We start from the raw sequence: 17,387 nt of genomic DNA, 5'->3' as shown, positions 1-17,387 counted from the left end.
TATTAGGGAGACGCACAGATTTTTCAATTCCAAGTCTATGAGAATATATACTAGCTCCAACACCACAATCCATTTTACTGCCATCTGTATAGACTGTGGTATCGAAGTTGTTTAGAGAGAATCCCTTATTCCATTCTTTTTTAGATGGAAAGAGTGTGGTAACACTAACAAATTTTATATTACAGAGGCTTTTAGGTAGAGCTAATCTTTTTATTTTCGGTTTTCCGACTCTTCTAGACTCTTCTATGTAATTTTTACTATTTTTTCCCTTAAAACAATATCGTAATTTCTGATTTGATGCAATTAGGAGAGTATTAGGAGTTTTATCCTATGTATATTATGTATGAAAGTTTAAAGTTTAAGTTTAGAAAAAGCGCATGAATCCAAAATAACTTATCCGACTTTTATATCCACTTTTATATCGGTGGAAAACAGGGTGATGCCACCTGTTTTTATTAAAAAACGTATAGGACTATGGTTAAGTTCGTGCGGTTTTTTTTCGAAATTTGAAACTTTATTGACGTAAAATGGTTACAAATTTAATATTCAAAGTATTGTCCATCGCTTGCTACTACTTTTTCCCATCTTTCTGGCAATTCACGGATTCCCTATGTGAAAAATTCGGTCGGTTTTGCCGCAATCCACGAATCGATCCATTTTTTGACTTCATCGTAATTACGGAAGTGCTGGTCAGCCAGGCCATGTTGCATCGATCGGAAGAGATAGTAATCGGATGGCGCAAGGTCTGGACTATACGGCGGGTGGGGTAGGACATCCCATTTGAGCGTTTCTAAGTATGTTTTGACCACTTGTGCAACATGTGGCCGAGCATTGTCATGTTGCAAAATAACTTTGTCGTGTCTATCGGCGTATTGCGGCCGTTTTTCTCGCAGTGCTCGGCTCCAACGCATCAATTCTCGTCGGTAGACATCCCCCGTAATCGTTTCATTCGGTTTCAGTAGCTCATAATGCACAACACCCAGCTGGTCCCACCAGATACACAGCATAACCTTCAGGCCATGAATATTCTGCGCCGACGTCGATGTTGAAGCATGGCCAGGGTATCCATACGTTGCCCGACGTTTTGGATTGTCGTAATGGACCCACTTTTCATCGCCAGTCACAATTCGATGCAAAAAACCCTTTCTTTTGTGCCGTTGAAGCAGTTGTTCGCATGCCATAAAACGGCGTTCAACGTCTCTTGGCTTCAATTCATACGACACCCAATGGCCTACCTTTCGGATCATTCCCATGGCTTTTAAACGTTTGGAAATGGTTGATTGATCAACTCCCAAAGTTTTTGCAACCTCTTCTTGCGTTTGAGCCGGATCTTGATCGAGCAATTCCTCCAATTCGGTATCCATGAACTTTGGCGGCGCACCCTCGCGTTCTTCGTCTTCCAAGCCAAAATCACCACGTTTAAAGCGTGCAAACCACTTCTGGCACGTTCGCTCAGCTAGAGCATGCTCACCATAAACTTCCACCAAGATACGATGACTTTCGGCTGCTTTTTTCTTCATATTAAAAAATTCCCCGCAAAAACACATTATTTGGCACGAAATTCGACATTTTCAAGTGTGGTAAAAATATTGTTGTTTACGCTTCAAATAAAAAACTTATACTGACGTTTGTGCCTTACGACAGTAGCTCTCCAATGAATGTTTGGAAATGTGGATCGATGGAATAATAATCAAGTTACGCCATCTGTTGTAAAACCGCAAGGAACTTATTCATAGTCCATTAATTTACTAAAAAATACACATAAGTACTAGAGCATGGATATCAAGGTTAATATTTAATGCAAAGCTATTCCAAAAGAACCTTTTTTTGTTAGCGTTGCCACATGAATTTTATTCCAATACTAACAAATTTATTATAGATTTCAATTGAATAAAAAGATATGGGAATTGAATGAAAGGTGTTTAAATAAGCTTTAATACAAAAATATTTTCAGCTGGTGTTGCCACTTGCAAAACAAAAATATATAAATGTATAAGTTTAGGAAAATATAATATATATTGCATCCAAATATGTATAATCCAGTAAATTTTTTTAAAGGCGCTACAATCTAATTTTAAAGAAAAATTTAAATTAATATCAAAATTAAATTAGAGGTTTGGATATTGGTATCAAATTAAATGTGTCCAAAAAAATTAACGGAGTTTTAATTAAAATTATTCGTGCATAGCGTTGCCACATTGCTCTTAAGATTAAATGGTAAATGATAAAGTGAGTACATATTACGATGTGGGCATCGAGTAAATTTTTATTAAGAATGTTTTAATTAAACATTATTTTTGAATAGCGTTGCCACCTATTTTTTTTAATTAAGAAATTCATAGCAAAAATATATTAATTGCAAAAAAATGTGTTTTATATCGATGCAAAGAATAAGTTTATTTTAATCTAGTAAAATTATAATAAATAAAAGGCGTTGCCATCTAAGTTTAAGGAACAAAGAAATTCATAACAAAAATTAATTAGAGGTTAGGATATGGGTATCAAATAAAATGTGTTCAAAAGGATGAACAAAGCTTCAACTAAAATTATTCATGTATGGTGGTACCACCTATTGTTTGAATGGATTATAATGGTAAATAATGAAGTGAGTACATATTAGAATGTAGGTACCCCGTAAATTTTTATGAGAATATTTTAATTAAAAGTTATTCTTGAATGGCAATGCCTCCTATTTTTTGAAATTAAGAAATTGCTAGCAAAAATATATTAATTGCGAAAAAAAAGAATGCACAAATCTTTAATTAAAATTATAGCGTTGCCACCTAGCTCTGAAGATGAAATAGTAATTTATGTATTAAGTATTAAGATGTGGGTATCACGAAACTTTTTGTTGGGAATATTTTAATTATGTTACTAAATGTTATTAAATTACAATGGCTTTGCCACCTATTTTTCAATTGAAAAATTAATATTAAAATAAATTAAATTAAATAAGTGTCAACTAAAAACAGAAATTAGCACCTTTCTCTTTGAAAAATTTAATGTTATTAAGCGTTCTTTCTTAGTGTTAAATACACTAAGTGTTTCATATAATATGAAAGCGGTCACCACTTAGGTTATCTTATAAAATCTCATAAGATTATAAAACGAAAAAAAAAAATCTCATGATCTGGGAGTGGAAAATAGTTTAAGAAGCACTGTTCTTATTGATATATAGAATAAACCCTATTTCACGTAGTTGTTGATAGGAAAGAAATCAATTGATACATTAAAATCACCCAGCATGTGAAGAATTACTTATGTTAATGTCACGAAATGATGGGGTTTTTATATGGCACTCTACTGAAACACATATACATATATTCACATACATATTTGGCTGTATATTTACTTACAAAATTTTATTGCATATTTACAAATCTGCGAATAATCACTCACACACACATACTTATACATCGCATGCGATGAGAATAATTAAATAGTTTGCTTGCAGAATAGTACAGGACTGAGAAATTGTTTTGAGCTGAGTCGAGTGGAGCTTTGCCTGATGTAGTTTTGTAGCGTTGTGAAAAAAGCTTTAGGAGCGCCCGTAATATTAATTGTATAGGAGTGCCTAAGTTTAGGTGGTATCACACAGCATACATGCATTTGTATACCCAGCGCACGTTTTATTAGAATATTAATTAGGCCAATTTATAAATTTTATCCGTTACACATTTACTTTATACTACTTTTCAGATCTTTCAATTATTGCCGTTCATTAAAAGCAGACTCTGCAAGCAATTCTTTCTCTAAATATTCATATGAGGTCTTGTCTAAGTATCAGTTGAGACTTTAAGTGTAAGTTATTAAGTAAAATGATCAAATTTGATATTTAATTAAATTAAATTTAAGAAGTGATTGAAATTCCGACCGGCTAGCTTTTTAACTTGTGAGCTTTATGAAATAAATTTTTTTCGTGATGCGATTCGTGATTTGTGAGGTGAGAGATTCGAAGTTATGTCGAGTAATTTTTTAAACAGAAATATTTTTTAAATTATGTTTTTTTATTTTAATCTAGTAGAGAATTTCATGACATTTATTTTTTAATATGATAACCGGCATATGTCTGCCGCGGCTATGAGATGCATGGCTTATTCAATCAGTCCAATTTTTTCAATAAATCTGGCCATATGGCGCCAATGCTGGCTTGAATATTGCAAAAATTTGTTTGTTAAGCACGCTATATGACAAGTTGCACCATTTTGTTGGATCCAAATGTCGAAAAAAAATTTAGTCAGTCTTTTCAAAGTAAATTTCCACAATTTGAAAGCGTTGTTCTAGCGTTAAACGATTTATGACGGCTTGGCAGAAATGTCAAGTCAGTAAGCCATTCTCAGCTGTCAAACCATAGTTATCGATAATTTTCATACAGCTAAAAAAAAACGCACGCGATTATAGAGGTAATTAAAGTAAAGTAAAATATCTACGGTTCTCTTTAACGTTTTTATACTTTGTCTTTTTTTTTTTTAAATTTTTAGGACAAAATATACTAAAAAAATTAATTTTTTGTTGAAAATTTTGAGCAATAATTTGTTTTGTGATTTTTGAAAAACATCTCCTGAGTATTTTTTTCGCTTTTTCAAAAATGTCATAACAAAAAATTTTTAAAAATACTGCTTTAATTTTTGCAATTTTAATATACACATATATAATATATATATATATATATAATTGGCACGTACACCCTTTTTGGGTGTTTGGCCGAGCTCCTCCTCCTATTTGTGGTGTGCGCCTTGATGTTGCTCCACAAATGGAGGGACCTACAGCTTGAAGCCGACTCCGAACGGCAGATATTTTTATGAGGAGCTTTTTCATGGCAGAAATACATTCGGAGGTTTGCCATTGCCTGCCGAGGGGCGACCGCTATTAGAAAAATATTTTTCTTAAGTTTGGTGTTTCACCGAGATTCTAACCAACGTTCTCTCTGGGAACTCCGAATGGTTGTCACGCACCCACCCATTCGGCTACGGCGACTGCCAATTGCAATTTTAATAGTAATATAAAATATTTGATAAATTAGATTTATGTAAAATGACAAACAAAATATTGAAAGAATGTTACTTCTGCCTCTAAAATTTCAATACTAATAGGAAATATTTGATAATTTTGATTAGTGAGAAGTGATGGTAAAAATTTCAAAGTTTTATAAAAAGCAAAAAAAAAAACACAGTATACTAATCGGTTAAGTCAGGTTTGCTATGTTGTAATTTGAAAATTAATTGTAGAATTTCTTAATACATTTTGGCTAATAGACACCTCTCATTTAAAAGTTTATCCAAGTTGTGTCGAAAAAACTTTTTAGAAGAGAGTCGTGAAAAAATAAACAAATCCTGTAGAAATCGGAGCATTCTGTGCATATTAGTGCACAGAAATATTTTGAGACTTACCTTTAAATGATATAGAGATTATCTTTCGAAGATTTGAGTCCCTGTGAGCCGCACTATTTTTCATAACCACCTGTAGAGGGTTTTCTTTGCTTAGTGATTAACTTGATTACGGTTAAAAATTCTATTTTCTCCATAGTTTAGGTTTCTTTCTCAAAAGACGCGTCTAGACGTTGTGTTAAAATAAAACATGTCAATCTTTATAGTATTTCTTTGACTATTTTTATTCAAAATACGCCTTTTAAGAAGTGAAAAGCGACTTCATTAAAATGCCCACAATGAGTACGTGTATGGGTGAAAACCGCCAAATAATCAATTCATGAATTCCTAATTGTTAAGAACGTCGAGATATCGATGTTAAAGGTTGTCTAGCAATACTTTGCACTACAGCAGCAGTATTCTGAACAGAACGTCCAGTTTTTGTTTGTCAGTTCTTGTTTTATCCTCGATAGAGCCGATAGAACCAGTTTCGCGAACTTTTTTTTACCAATCTTTGAATTGTCGAGTCAGTTTTTGGTTTATCAGTTCTTTTTTTATCCTCGACAGAACCAATTCTTTGAAATTTGTTCAGCACCCTTTGACTTGTCGACTCATTCGGATAATTATTTCCACCAAAAAAATTACGAATTTTGCGATATGTTGTTATATTTTCATAAAAAGTGGTTTACTTGAATGGTATCAAAGGCGACATAAAAAAGGTAACGTCTAGGAATTATTCCTCAGTCATATCTAGGCGTCACTTTTGAAAGACGCTTCATAATTTTGATTTTAATTGATTTTTGACTGAAAGTTAGGATTCAGCAAATACTGAGTACTAAGTAAAACGGAAATCTCTCATCCCTTTTCTAACTCTGAATTTAGTGAACTCTTCTTGTTAGTTAGTTAGGTATAATTTGTATATTAATACGATAGAATTTAAAACTGGCCTTCCATATTGAATTTCGGTTATATAACGGTATGGAAAAATATACTTTTTTTCGCTTAGTAGAACATTCCATTATAATAAATGGGTAGAAAATAGTTTTGAGGACTAAATAAAGATTATAAATTTTATAAAATATCACCTTTCCAATTTTTCACGTATACCTTCATACGAATATGTGTCCCCAATTCGAAAGAAATCCATTATATATCAACCTACTAGTGCTTTGGGTATAAAAGCTAACTACTAAGGCAACATTGGACCAAATGCAGTTATTACAACAACAATACATATATTGCAGCATAGCACTAAAAATTACAACAATAACACCTACAAGAGCTGGCAGCTAGCCAACAATGCAAGCAGAGCAAAAGCTTTTAGCTCGTAAAGCTCCTCTAATAAAGCGTACACATGGACGCTCTTAGGCGCTGCTCTTTGGCTTTGACGTTGTTTGCAGTTGTTGTGCCGTATGGTTGCTTGGTTGCTCAACACTTTGAAGGCAGACGCTACTGCAGCTGTGGGTATTTCAAATGTTTGAATTTTGAGCTTTTGATATTTTTCTTATTTTTTTCTTTTTTGAGTCAACCGAATATTTTGCAGTTGACGCTGCACTACTGTTACTGTTTTATAGTCATTTACGTTGTTGTTCTTGCACATGTCATTGCTTTGGTTGAGTAAATGAAAAAACTTTTGCCGATTTTGGGTTTTGATATAAAAACTATAAATAAACGTATTTACGGCTCATTTCGAGATTTGCAAGCGGCGCGTTCGCTAGTTGGTCGGGAAAACAGGAAAATTAAAAAAAACTTACAGTTGAAAAATAAGGAAAAAAGGAATATTACATTAAAATAAAAAAATAAAAAATACCTGGTTTCATTGCAACTAATAAATCGCAAATCATTTCTATTTTTCGATCAATAAAAGTTTGACCAACAAGTTTGCGGTGCCTTAAAAATTTAAAATAAAAATTATCAAATTTTGTCTAAGTGAGAAAGCGAGTTGAAAAATGCAAAGAGTGGTGAACAATAAAAAAAAATTCAAAAGTGATTAAACGAGAAGCAATTCTTTTTAAATTTAGAAGCAAGGTTTATTTCGATATTTTATTTTCATATTTATTTTCAATTAATCTAAAAATCTGTGCAAATATTTTACACACAAAAAATACAACGCACCAATTCTTCAACTGCGGAAATTAATATTCACTAATTGACAAAAAAAAAAAATTAACTAATCTCGTTAACGAAAATAAGTGCCCAACACCAAAAAAGGCCAGTGGAAATGCATACATTTAATATTTTCTGTCTTACCGCCATTGCGGCAATACTCGGAAGTGCAACTGCCGCAACAATATCGGAGAACGCAGCAGCAGCAGCAGCAGCAGCGGTGTCGGACAACTTGGACGGGTACACAACAGCTGCCGTGCAGCCATCGGCAATGGCAGGCACATTTTCTGCCGCGCCAGCACCAGCAACACCGCAAAATGGAGCAATAACAGCACCATCACCACCAGTTCCTCAAACTGCGCCCCAACTACTAAATGTTGGCGTGTTGGCCTACGATAAAGTCGGTATTAGCGATGGCGTGGAATTTAGTCCAAGTGAGTGGTTTAATAAATTTTTTTTATTGTTACAAAAAATGTATGCGAAAAACTATTTGAAATAAATATTTTATGTAAGCGCTTGTGAATGCGTATGACTGTGAGTGTGCGTGTGTATGTTATTCCATTGCCGAAGGAAGCTTTTTTGGTAAATTTAATGCTTTTGTGGATTTTCGATTTGTGTGTATTTTTTTAATTTGCTTTGTTTCTTTTTAATTTTTTCTAAATAGTTGCCGCATTTTGTCGCTATTATGCAATTTTTATTTAGGCGAAAGAACTTGAAAATCAAATGCGCAAAATACTTGCGAAATCTTGCAAGCAACTTTGTGTGCGAAAGCTGCCAATCGCGTTCGGCGCTGTAGTCTTTTGTTTACTTCATTGATGCGTATCATTTCTACGCGCGAACGGTGTAACTAAAAGTTCATTAAAAGTGTAACAGCCACAACGAATTGGGGGCTATGAGTAATAGTGAGTGCTTGCATTGTTGTAGGAAGTGGTTCATTGTTAATAAAAGGAAATGAACCAAAACCATAATTATTATTTTTTTACGGTAAATGGAGTAGCCTTCAGAAATGCTTTGGGGAAAAGTTACTGATAAAAATGGATTAATTTACTTATTAAAATAATAAATTGATGTATAAAAAAAAAATTGTAATAATGAAAATTTTGGATAATTTACATGCAACGCATACAACCTTCGGCAGCCAAAGCAGTCTTTCAAATTTGAGGTTTAATTGAGAACCAACAAAAGTGCAGGATATAAACATTTATCATATCAGGGACGCTGAAGCCGAGTGCATTTTTGCATGGCTACCATGAATAATCAGATGTTGGAAAAAGTTTGTTTTTAATCTTTAATTGGGGACAAGTAATCTAGCGGACCAGAGTGATCTCATGCCGAAGAAGACTGAAAATTCTTTGCTGGTTATTTGGTAATAATAATATGCTGATGATAATAATTTTTGCTTACTTATAATAAAAATGTGTTATTTTATATTAATATTAAATCTTTTCATTTAAGACTTATTTATCGACCTCATAGTCCTCGTTTATCGATTTTACTCGGAGAATTAAGATTATTTGATCAGTCGTGTCCAGTGGCATGGAAAAGAATTGTTTATACTTGAAGGCTAATAATAGTCAACTCGCGGCAGGTAATAGCTAACCTCCGAATATATTTTTTAGAAACATCTTAAGAGTACTTAACCAGGCGGTCACTTCAGCCAGGCGGTAAAATTAACCATGTTTTGTGATTTTTTTTCAGCGGGAAATCACAGGAAAAAATGAAAATTTTGAAAAAGGGCCTCTATTATACATGCAAGGGCATAGGCAGGGCAGCAGGGTTTACAATGAAAGGAATATTCCAGTTTATTTATAGCTTCATAAACATCAGGAATTCTAAATGGTAACAAGATTTCACGGAATTTTACAGAACTTAAATAAGATCTCTTAACCTTCCTTTGGGCATCCAACTTCAGCTGCCAGGTAGCTTCCTTATATTTAAATTCCTATCGATTTATGGACATAACTGTTTAAAAAGGATCCTCGAATGGGACGAAAAAAAAAAAATTTAAAAAGTTACACCTTCGACTGGGCACCCGGGTCTGGCCAAGGACTTTATCGAACACATTGGTCCTTGCAAACATCGAAAACCTTTTAAAAAAGGTGCCTTACGGAGAGGCAAATTTCTGTGTCACAGAGAAGAAAAAATATATTTAAATATATTAACAGTCTCTGCTACGCCTTGCCCCTCACACCTCTATTTGGCTATGCACTTATATAAACGCCATAAACTGTTTCATATTTTCTTCTTTTGTTTCGTTAAAAAGTAGTATAAATAGAAATGAAGGTTTTATGGATTTTTGTACATTTTTTGTACTCATTTGTTATTTGCAAACTGTCTGAGAAACAATAAGCAAATTTGTCACAATTAATTGTTCATTTTTTAATCAAAAAAATAATTCTTTTTATACTGTTATTTACGCACCTGCTTATATAAACGAGTTTTATTGTATAGGGATAAGGCTGATTGGTTGCCCATAAGCCAGTACATATGTATTTCTTAATTTGATTTCTAACTCCTCTTTTTTCTTTTTAACGTGAGCATTCTATCTAGTGACATACCTAAGTATTTGGCGTTGTTATGATACGGGATTTGCATGCTGTTTATGTGTAGTGGCAGATATTGGATTTTCTTCTGTGTGAAGTCTAAATGAACCGATTTTGTTTCGTTTAGTTTTATGCGCCATTTAGGCCTACTCGGAGATTATATTTAAATTTTAAGCTGCTTCAAACTTGCACTTATTACGTTAAAACTGCATGGGCTATAAAATTGCGTACCCGAATTCTGATTAAAATGTTTGAACATTCGATGAACATTTTATCGAATTTTTACAAATCTGAACTTGGATTACTGTAGTCTTTATTATAGAATATCCCAATATTTTAGTAGTAAAATAATAATTCAAGTTAATTTTCTCAGTAGATAGCTGTAGTGATGGATCTTTCGTAAAGTGTCAATCAAACAATTTAAAGTTAAATAAAGGGAACAGATACCTTTAAACGGACATATTTTCCCTGATTTTCATTAAAATTATTTAAACTGAAGAAGTCAATATATTTTTTTCAAAATTGGCATACAGTTTATTTATATATATTTTTATAATTAAAAAAAAAAATGGAAAAAAATCGCGGAATAAAATGCTTGAAAAAAATGGATTTTGGGGCGAATTTTCCTACTATTTTTGCTTTGAAAAAACAATTTTTTCGAAAAATTTTTAAAAGCTTGTAAATTCGCATAGAAAATAATATCATAAAAAAGATGTGTGCAAAATTTCAGAGAGATCGGTCAATAACTTTTCGAGTTATCGTGTACGCCAATTCGAAAAATATAGTTTTGAGAAAAACGCGTCTAAAGTCGGCAACGTAACTATACCTCTCCCAGCGCTCGAACGCAAAGAATAGAGTCGTCACGGTTGACGATCTATAATATAAGAAATACTTAAATTTACGTTCTAAAATTTTTTTGACATACTCTTAAAGGATTATACCAACACTTTATGAAAACAATTTTTTTTTTCGGAATTTATTTTTTTATCTTACTGTTTTTTGTTTGCCCCATTCAATTGTGAGTGACAATTGAAGTCAGTAAAGGGGGAAAAAAGGGTACATTTTACAGTTTTTTTTTGATAAAGTCCAAAATGTAAGACAGGTCGATGCCTATACTAAATCAGGCAGGCATTTTTGATGTTTAAGAAAATGTCGATAAAATCACAGAAATAATCGAAGTTTACCGATATTTAGTCGTAATTGACCGGTTATTAGTCTTAGCATCGCCCAGCAGCTAAAGATCGACCATAAAAAAGTTTTAAATCATTTAATTTCAATCAAATTAATATAAGCGGGATGGAGCGTTCTTTTGCAAAATAATATAGCTTTTATTACTCTTCTTTCTCTATTATGTTTTAACTCGTATATCTCACAAAACTGGTGTAACTCACTGTATTCAGTGCTACCAGCTCTCTTTTGTGATTCAAGTAAGTTTTCTCAGGCCGCGTCCCTGCAGATAGGCAGGTATTGCAGTGAAATATTCCATTGCAGGCTGGTCATCGGTGCTTGTCTATTGTTTAGGTTGTTTACTAGTTCGTGCCTATTGTTTTATATTTGCCTTTGTGGGAAATGTCGTTTCGGTTGCTACCTGATCAGTTCGTTCTGTTCTTTAAGCGATAACGGATTCATTGCATGTTCGAACAAGTTATGTGGTGACGTTGGTGCGGTGACATTGTAAACATCCTTTAACTCTCGCAACCTGAGTTTTGTATTTCCTGAGTGCTCAATTTTCACTGCAGTAGCAACTACAATATTGAATGCAATTCTCGGCACCATGAAAATCAAGGGAAAACTCATAATCTTGCATCACCGCGATAACGAAAAGTAGTAAATTAAATAATATCATCGATAGCATCTGTGACATACTTGTTACTAATCCTCAAAGTAATGTGGACACTTGGTCATTCACAAATACGGGGTCACATGCATGCTGACAAAGCCGCAAAAGATATGACTGCTACACCTGCTATGACTTAAAATATCATATTTAAAAACGCCATTGGAATGGATATATAGGGTTCGGCACTCGAAGTGTAACCAACTTCAGAGCGCTCGGGCAGATGATGCATGGGTATTGTTTACAAACGCGCGAAAGGATTTTGCCGAGAGAAAAAGGGAACTTCCAAGATAAAGTTTCATTTTTTTTTTGAAGACATTTTGTTTGGTTTGCGCAGTGAATTGTTGTTGCTTAAGTTAAGCATATCATGACAAGCTTAGAGACTGACTTGACAAAAAAACTTATAAATGTCTTAGATGCAGTACATTTCGTAAAAGAAGCTTGGGCAAAGGTTCAAACGGAAACCATAAAAAACTATTTCTAAAAACAGAAATGTGGCAAACGAATTCGAGTCCGAAGATGACTTGCTGCTAGCAACGCTGACTTCGTTATTTGGATGGGGGAATATAATTCCAATTCTTATGAATTTATAACAGTAGATAGTAATTAATGGATCAAAAATCCAGACTCGGGTTGGTTTTTTTTGCTGATAAAAACATGCTAATTTTTGGCTATTATAATATTGATCAGGGAGTATTACCGAAGAATATAATAAAATTTTCTCAAACGAAACGGTTTTGAATGCAATTTCAAACTTAAAGCGATTATTGCTTTCAAATTGTTAAAAAAGATGGAAAGCCGAAGCCAATCTAATAAATATAGTTTTATGTAGATTATTGGCTGAAATGTAATATTTGTGTCTATTTTCGTTATTACTTTGAAAAAATGCATGCAAATTTTTGTTTGAATGCTGTATATGAATATTTTTTATTCAAAAAAGAAATAATAATTAATTGATTAAAAAATCAAAAATTTCTAAAGTAAGCTATCCGTCCCTTGAGCAGACACCTTTCTTGAGTGGGCAAAAGTCGACTGACAGTGAGTTTCCGCCCAAGGGAGGTTTGTTCTGCCTTCTTTTCTTCATGGAGAGGTATTACTCTTCAAAGCATCAGCAACTAACTAAGACCCGCGGAGAACTGCAAAACGAGTAGAAGCTAAAACCGGGGTTTTCATACAACTTCTGGCTAACACCAGAGACCAGTTCTGGTCTGTATTAGATCACCAAGTACTTAATTCGAATAGAAGCGTAGGAATCATAACACAATTGAGGAATTGCCTTGCGGTTATTGTTGAATGGGCAATGCTGTATGAATCAGAATGTTGGTGTAAACGGTTTGTGAGGCTTCTAAGCCAATTAAATGCCTTGCTTTTGTGAAAAAGTTCTTTCTTCTACGTAAGTTTTGTTTCTTTGATTTTGATACTCATACTTGATACGTATGATGGCTCCATGTGTAGAAGTACATGGAAGTGGGGAAAGTTACTGATCACCTTGGGAGTGGCCAGGACGATTCTTCTACATATGGTTCAAGCAGCTCACAACTTCCGGGATTAGCCCAAGTATCCCATTCGGGAGTTATCCAACGTGAGAAGTCGAAGCATCCCAGGGTAGCTGGTTGTGCGCTGGTTTGGGACCCGCCGATTAAAAATCTCCCCCCAATGAAAACATGTACAAAGCCTCAGATGAGAACTTCCTATACTGATGACGACCCCTGCGAACGAACTAAGGATTATGATTTGAGGGCATGCACCTGGTGTGTCTGGTCCCTTAATGGGGAAGACGCCTCTGCCCGGCTGGTTGATGTCCTCAAGAGAGTAATGGCATCTGACATCACTGCCATTCAAGACATGCGATGGACGGGGCAAAGCAAGAAAAACATAGGACCTTGCGACGTCTACTACAGCTGCCATGGAAAGGTGTCGTATTTGTTGTGGGAGAGAGACTTCATCGCCAAGTACTGTCGTTCATCTCGGTGGACGAGCGCCTCGCAATAATCCGCATCAAAGCCCGATTTTTTTAACATCTCGCTCATTTGCGCCCACGCCACGACAGAAGAGAAGGACGAGGCGACCAAAGATCCCTTCTATGAGCGTCTGGAATGTTCCAATGAGCGCTGCCCCATCACGACATAAAAGTCGTGCTTGGCGACTTCAACGTCAGAGGGAATTTTTGGTCCCACAATCGAAAAATTCAGCCTGAACATTCGGTAACGCACAGAGGCTGATCGAATTCGCCGGGGCCCGAAATATGGTAGTCTGCAGCACTAGATTCCAGCATAAGAAGATACATCAAGCTACTTGACTGTCTCCTGATCGAAAAACGCGAAACCAAATCGATCATGTTGTGATAGATGGAAGGCACGCTTCTAGTGCATTCGATGTACTTACGATCCGAGGACCCAACATCGACTCGGATCATTACCTTGTTGCAGCCAAACAACGCACACGCCTCTGTGGAGCAGAAAACGTACATCTAACTACGCAAAGAATGATCAACATTGAAAAGCTGCAGCATCTAGTACTTTTCAAGCCATTAAAAACAAAAGTAATGTAGTTTAATAGTGTTGTTAGTGTTGTAGGTACTGCATAAACATATGCATATCTAGTAACCTTTTTGGTTATTTGCTAAGCTCACATAGCTCAAAGTAAAAATTTTGTCAATTAGTGTAATTTTGCAGTGTAGGGAACGCCATCTAAAATTTTAGGTTATTTCCTAAGTATAGGTAAAAAAAATTGTTAAAGGTACTATGAATTTATCTAGCATTAGAAATTTATTATCTAGGAAGCAATTTTCAAAGGCTACACAAATTTTTTAATTGGCGTGATTTACTAGTGTAGATTATAATTAATATTTATGTAATCATTTCCAAAGCTTAGGAAGGAAAAGTTTGTAAACTATTGTAATTGTCCAATGTTGCATACTGTATATTTCACTCTCTCTCTCTATATATACATATAAATACTTATATATTGGCGCTTACACCCTATTGTTGGGTGATTGGCTGCGCTCCACTTTCAGTTTGCGCTGTGCGTCTTGATGTTTTCCCAAAAATTGGAAGGGAAGTCTGCAGTTTTATGCAACCGCCGAAGGGCAGATGATTTTGATGAGAACTTTTTCATGACAAAAATGCACCCGTGGGCTACCATTGCCTGTCGAGGAATGACCACTGTTAGAAAAAACTTGTTCTACAATTTGGTGCTTCACGCCTGGGGTTGCGAACCCGCGGAATACCAAAAGGTAGTCATGCATCACCCATTCCGCCATTGCAGCCAAAATACTGCAAGTACTTTCCTTTGTTGTTCATAAATGTTACACAGAAACTCATTCAAGTAAAATAAATATAAAAATATTTAATAACTGAACAGCCACACAAAATTTTTTCTCATCCCCCCATTAGCAGTTTAAAATCGAAAATTTATTTGCAACAGAAATATTTAAACAACTAATAGGCCATTTTTTAAAGTAAAATATTAACGCGAATATAAAATCCTATGGAAAAAACACGAAATGTAAACAATTCATATACAATAAAAACAACAAATATAAACTGCTTACAATCCACATACTTACACATGCACGCACGCATATCTATGGATGAACAGTAAACCCACTTGAGTGTCTGCATCCACTTGTTGGTATTTATTGATTTTTCTGGCTTGCAAGTATATGTATGTATATGAATATATGTTTTATTTATGAACGCAAGTGAATAAAATATTGCGAAAAATTTGGCTTGGAGTACCTAAATCGGCTAAGATAGGCAACGGCAACGTTCGATACCAAGCCAAGTATAACCGAATCGTAAAGTGGCTAGAAAAAATTCACGAGAGCTAGAGAAGAGAGAAAAAGATGTTAAAATAAATAAAACAAATATAAAGGTAGTGATAAAGAGTTACATTTGCCGAGGAAGAAGAGAAGTTGTGAAAAAATATTTAAAAAAAATTTACTGACCTACATCAATTTACGACGACGGTAAAAGCCAAAAAAGTGGACGCTTAAGTACAACTAGTAAAATTCATAATTATCATAGGCGCGCATACCAGCATACCTACATATATATGTACATATATTGTAGTGTATACGTGTGTACATACTTGAGCGCGTGAGAGCAGATTGCGCTAGTTTAAAGTGAGCCAAAACCATACAGAACCTCGCTCTCTGAACAGCGTAAATAAGAGTTACAGAAAATATGAATAGCCAAACGCATACAAAACAGAAAGTTATGCAAAGGCACAACGCAATGGAGTCAATGAAAATATGGTTAATGAAATAAAAGCTGTCAGCAGATGAACACGAAAAATTGAGTAATCTTTTGCTACGGTTTCTATCTCTTACGTCCACTTTGTTTGCAGACAGTCGCGTCACGTTATGAATTTGCCGAAATACAATGGCGGAGTTATGAGGGACTCTGTGGAGGCTTTGTTTGACAATTTAGATACTGAGCTAAAAGCTTTCAAGGGCGTAACGTTAATGAGATTGCATTTGTAATTAGTTACCGAGTGTATGGGAAGTCGGGGTCATGCAATGGAAAGAACAGATGGACGCCCAAAAGGAAATTCACTCGTAAAGAGCGCGACAATATTTTGAGCAGTTTTGACTAATTTTCTAAGTTTAACTATGTTTACTTTTATAAATAAAGTATAGGTTTTTATAATGTAGTATAGTATCGTAGTATATCTCATTGTCTAACAAAAACAAAATTCAGCAAAAACCCAAAATTCCAAATTTCAAATTTTATACAAAAGAAAATTTTTCCATACTTCACATCCCAATGCCACGAATTTTATTTAGAGTCTCTAAATAAATTTTTGATATGCATTTTAGTAGTTTATTAAATTTTAGTATAATAAACTGCATGCTTGAGGTTGCTGAAAAATTCCTTTAATTTTTTATAATTTTTTCCGTATAATTTTTTCATTTAATGAATGCACTTCTTTTTATGCGCTACACCATTAGTTACAACAATCACGAATATTAAAAAAAAATACTCAGAATGGTTACAAATATTAACCATTTTCTCGCGGGGTGTAAGAACAGCCCGGCAATGGCAATTAAGGGGGGAAACTGGTTTAGGAGGCCAAAATTTTGGTGTTTTTCGATAATTTTTTTAATAAAGAAGGAATAATCAGAAATTGTTTAAGTTTAGAGGATATTTTATTTATATTTTTAGGTACACTTTTAAATTTTTTTGAAGCTATTTCCGCGGGAGATAGTGGCGTTAGAGTGTGCTGTCCATGGACGATCGCCATCCGAGTGTTTTGCTGGCGGGAATTCCTGAAGTTGCAATTTTTCTCTGTAATTAACAGCAATTTTTTTTTTATCATCAACATATTTCTTAAGAATATGCACCTAATTGTGGTAAAAAAATATTGAAAATTGCATGCTTTTGAGGTGCTTGAACACAAAGTAGTTTTTTATACTATATTTTTTCATCTATTTTACTTAAAAAAACCATATTTTAAATAATAATATAATCCCAGAATTAGGTTAAAATAGATTAGAAACGAATAAAGAAAAAGTCCCGAAAAACTTTAGAA

General features: G+C 34.2%; 1 protein-coding gene across 1 annotated transcript in view; it reads left to right on the top strand.

The window, feature by feature from the left end:
- Positions 1-7,500: 7,500 nt before the first annotated feature.
- LOC129247707 (uncharacterized) overlaps positions 7,501-17,387 on the top strand; it is a 30,758-nt gene continuing 20,871 nt past the window's right edge. The window contains exon 1 of the mRNA XM_054886961.1: positions 7,501-7,906. Within this exon, the coding sequence (XP_054742936.1) occupies positions 7,588-7,906 (319 nt within the window). The 5' untranslated portion in view covers positions 7,501-7,587. The remainder of the gene's footprint in view (positions 7,907-17,387) is intronic.

The sequence above is a fragment of the Anastrepha obliqua genome, chromosome 5 (genome assembly GCF_027943255.1).
Source record: "Anastrepha obliqua isolate idAnaObli1 chromosome 5, idAnaObli1_1.0, whole genome shotgun sequence".
NCBI lineage: Eukaryota > Metazoa > Arthropoda > Insecta > Diptera > Tephritidae > Anastrepha > Anastrepha obliqua.
This window is presented reverse-complemented; position numbering and strand designations above follow the sequence as displayed.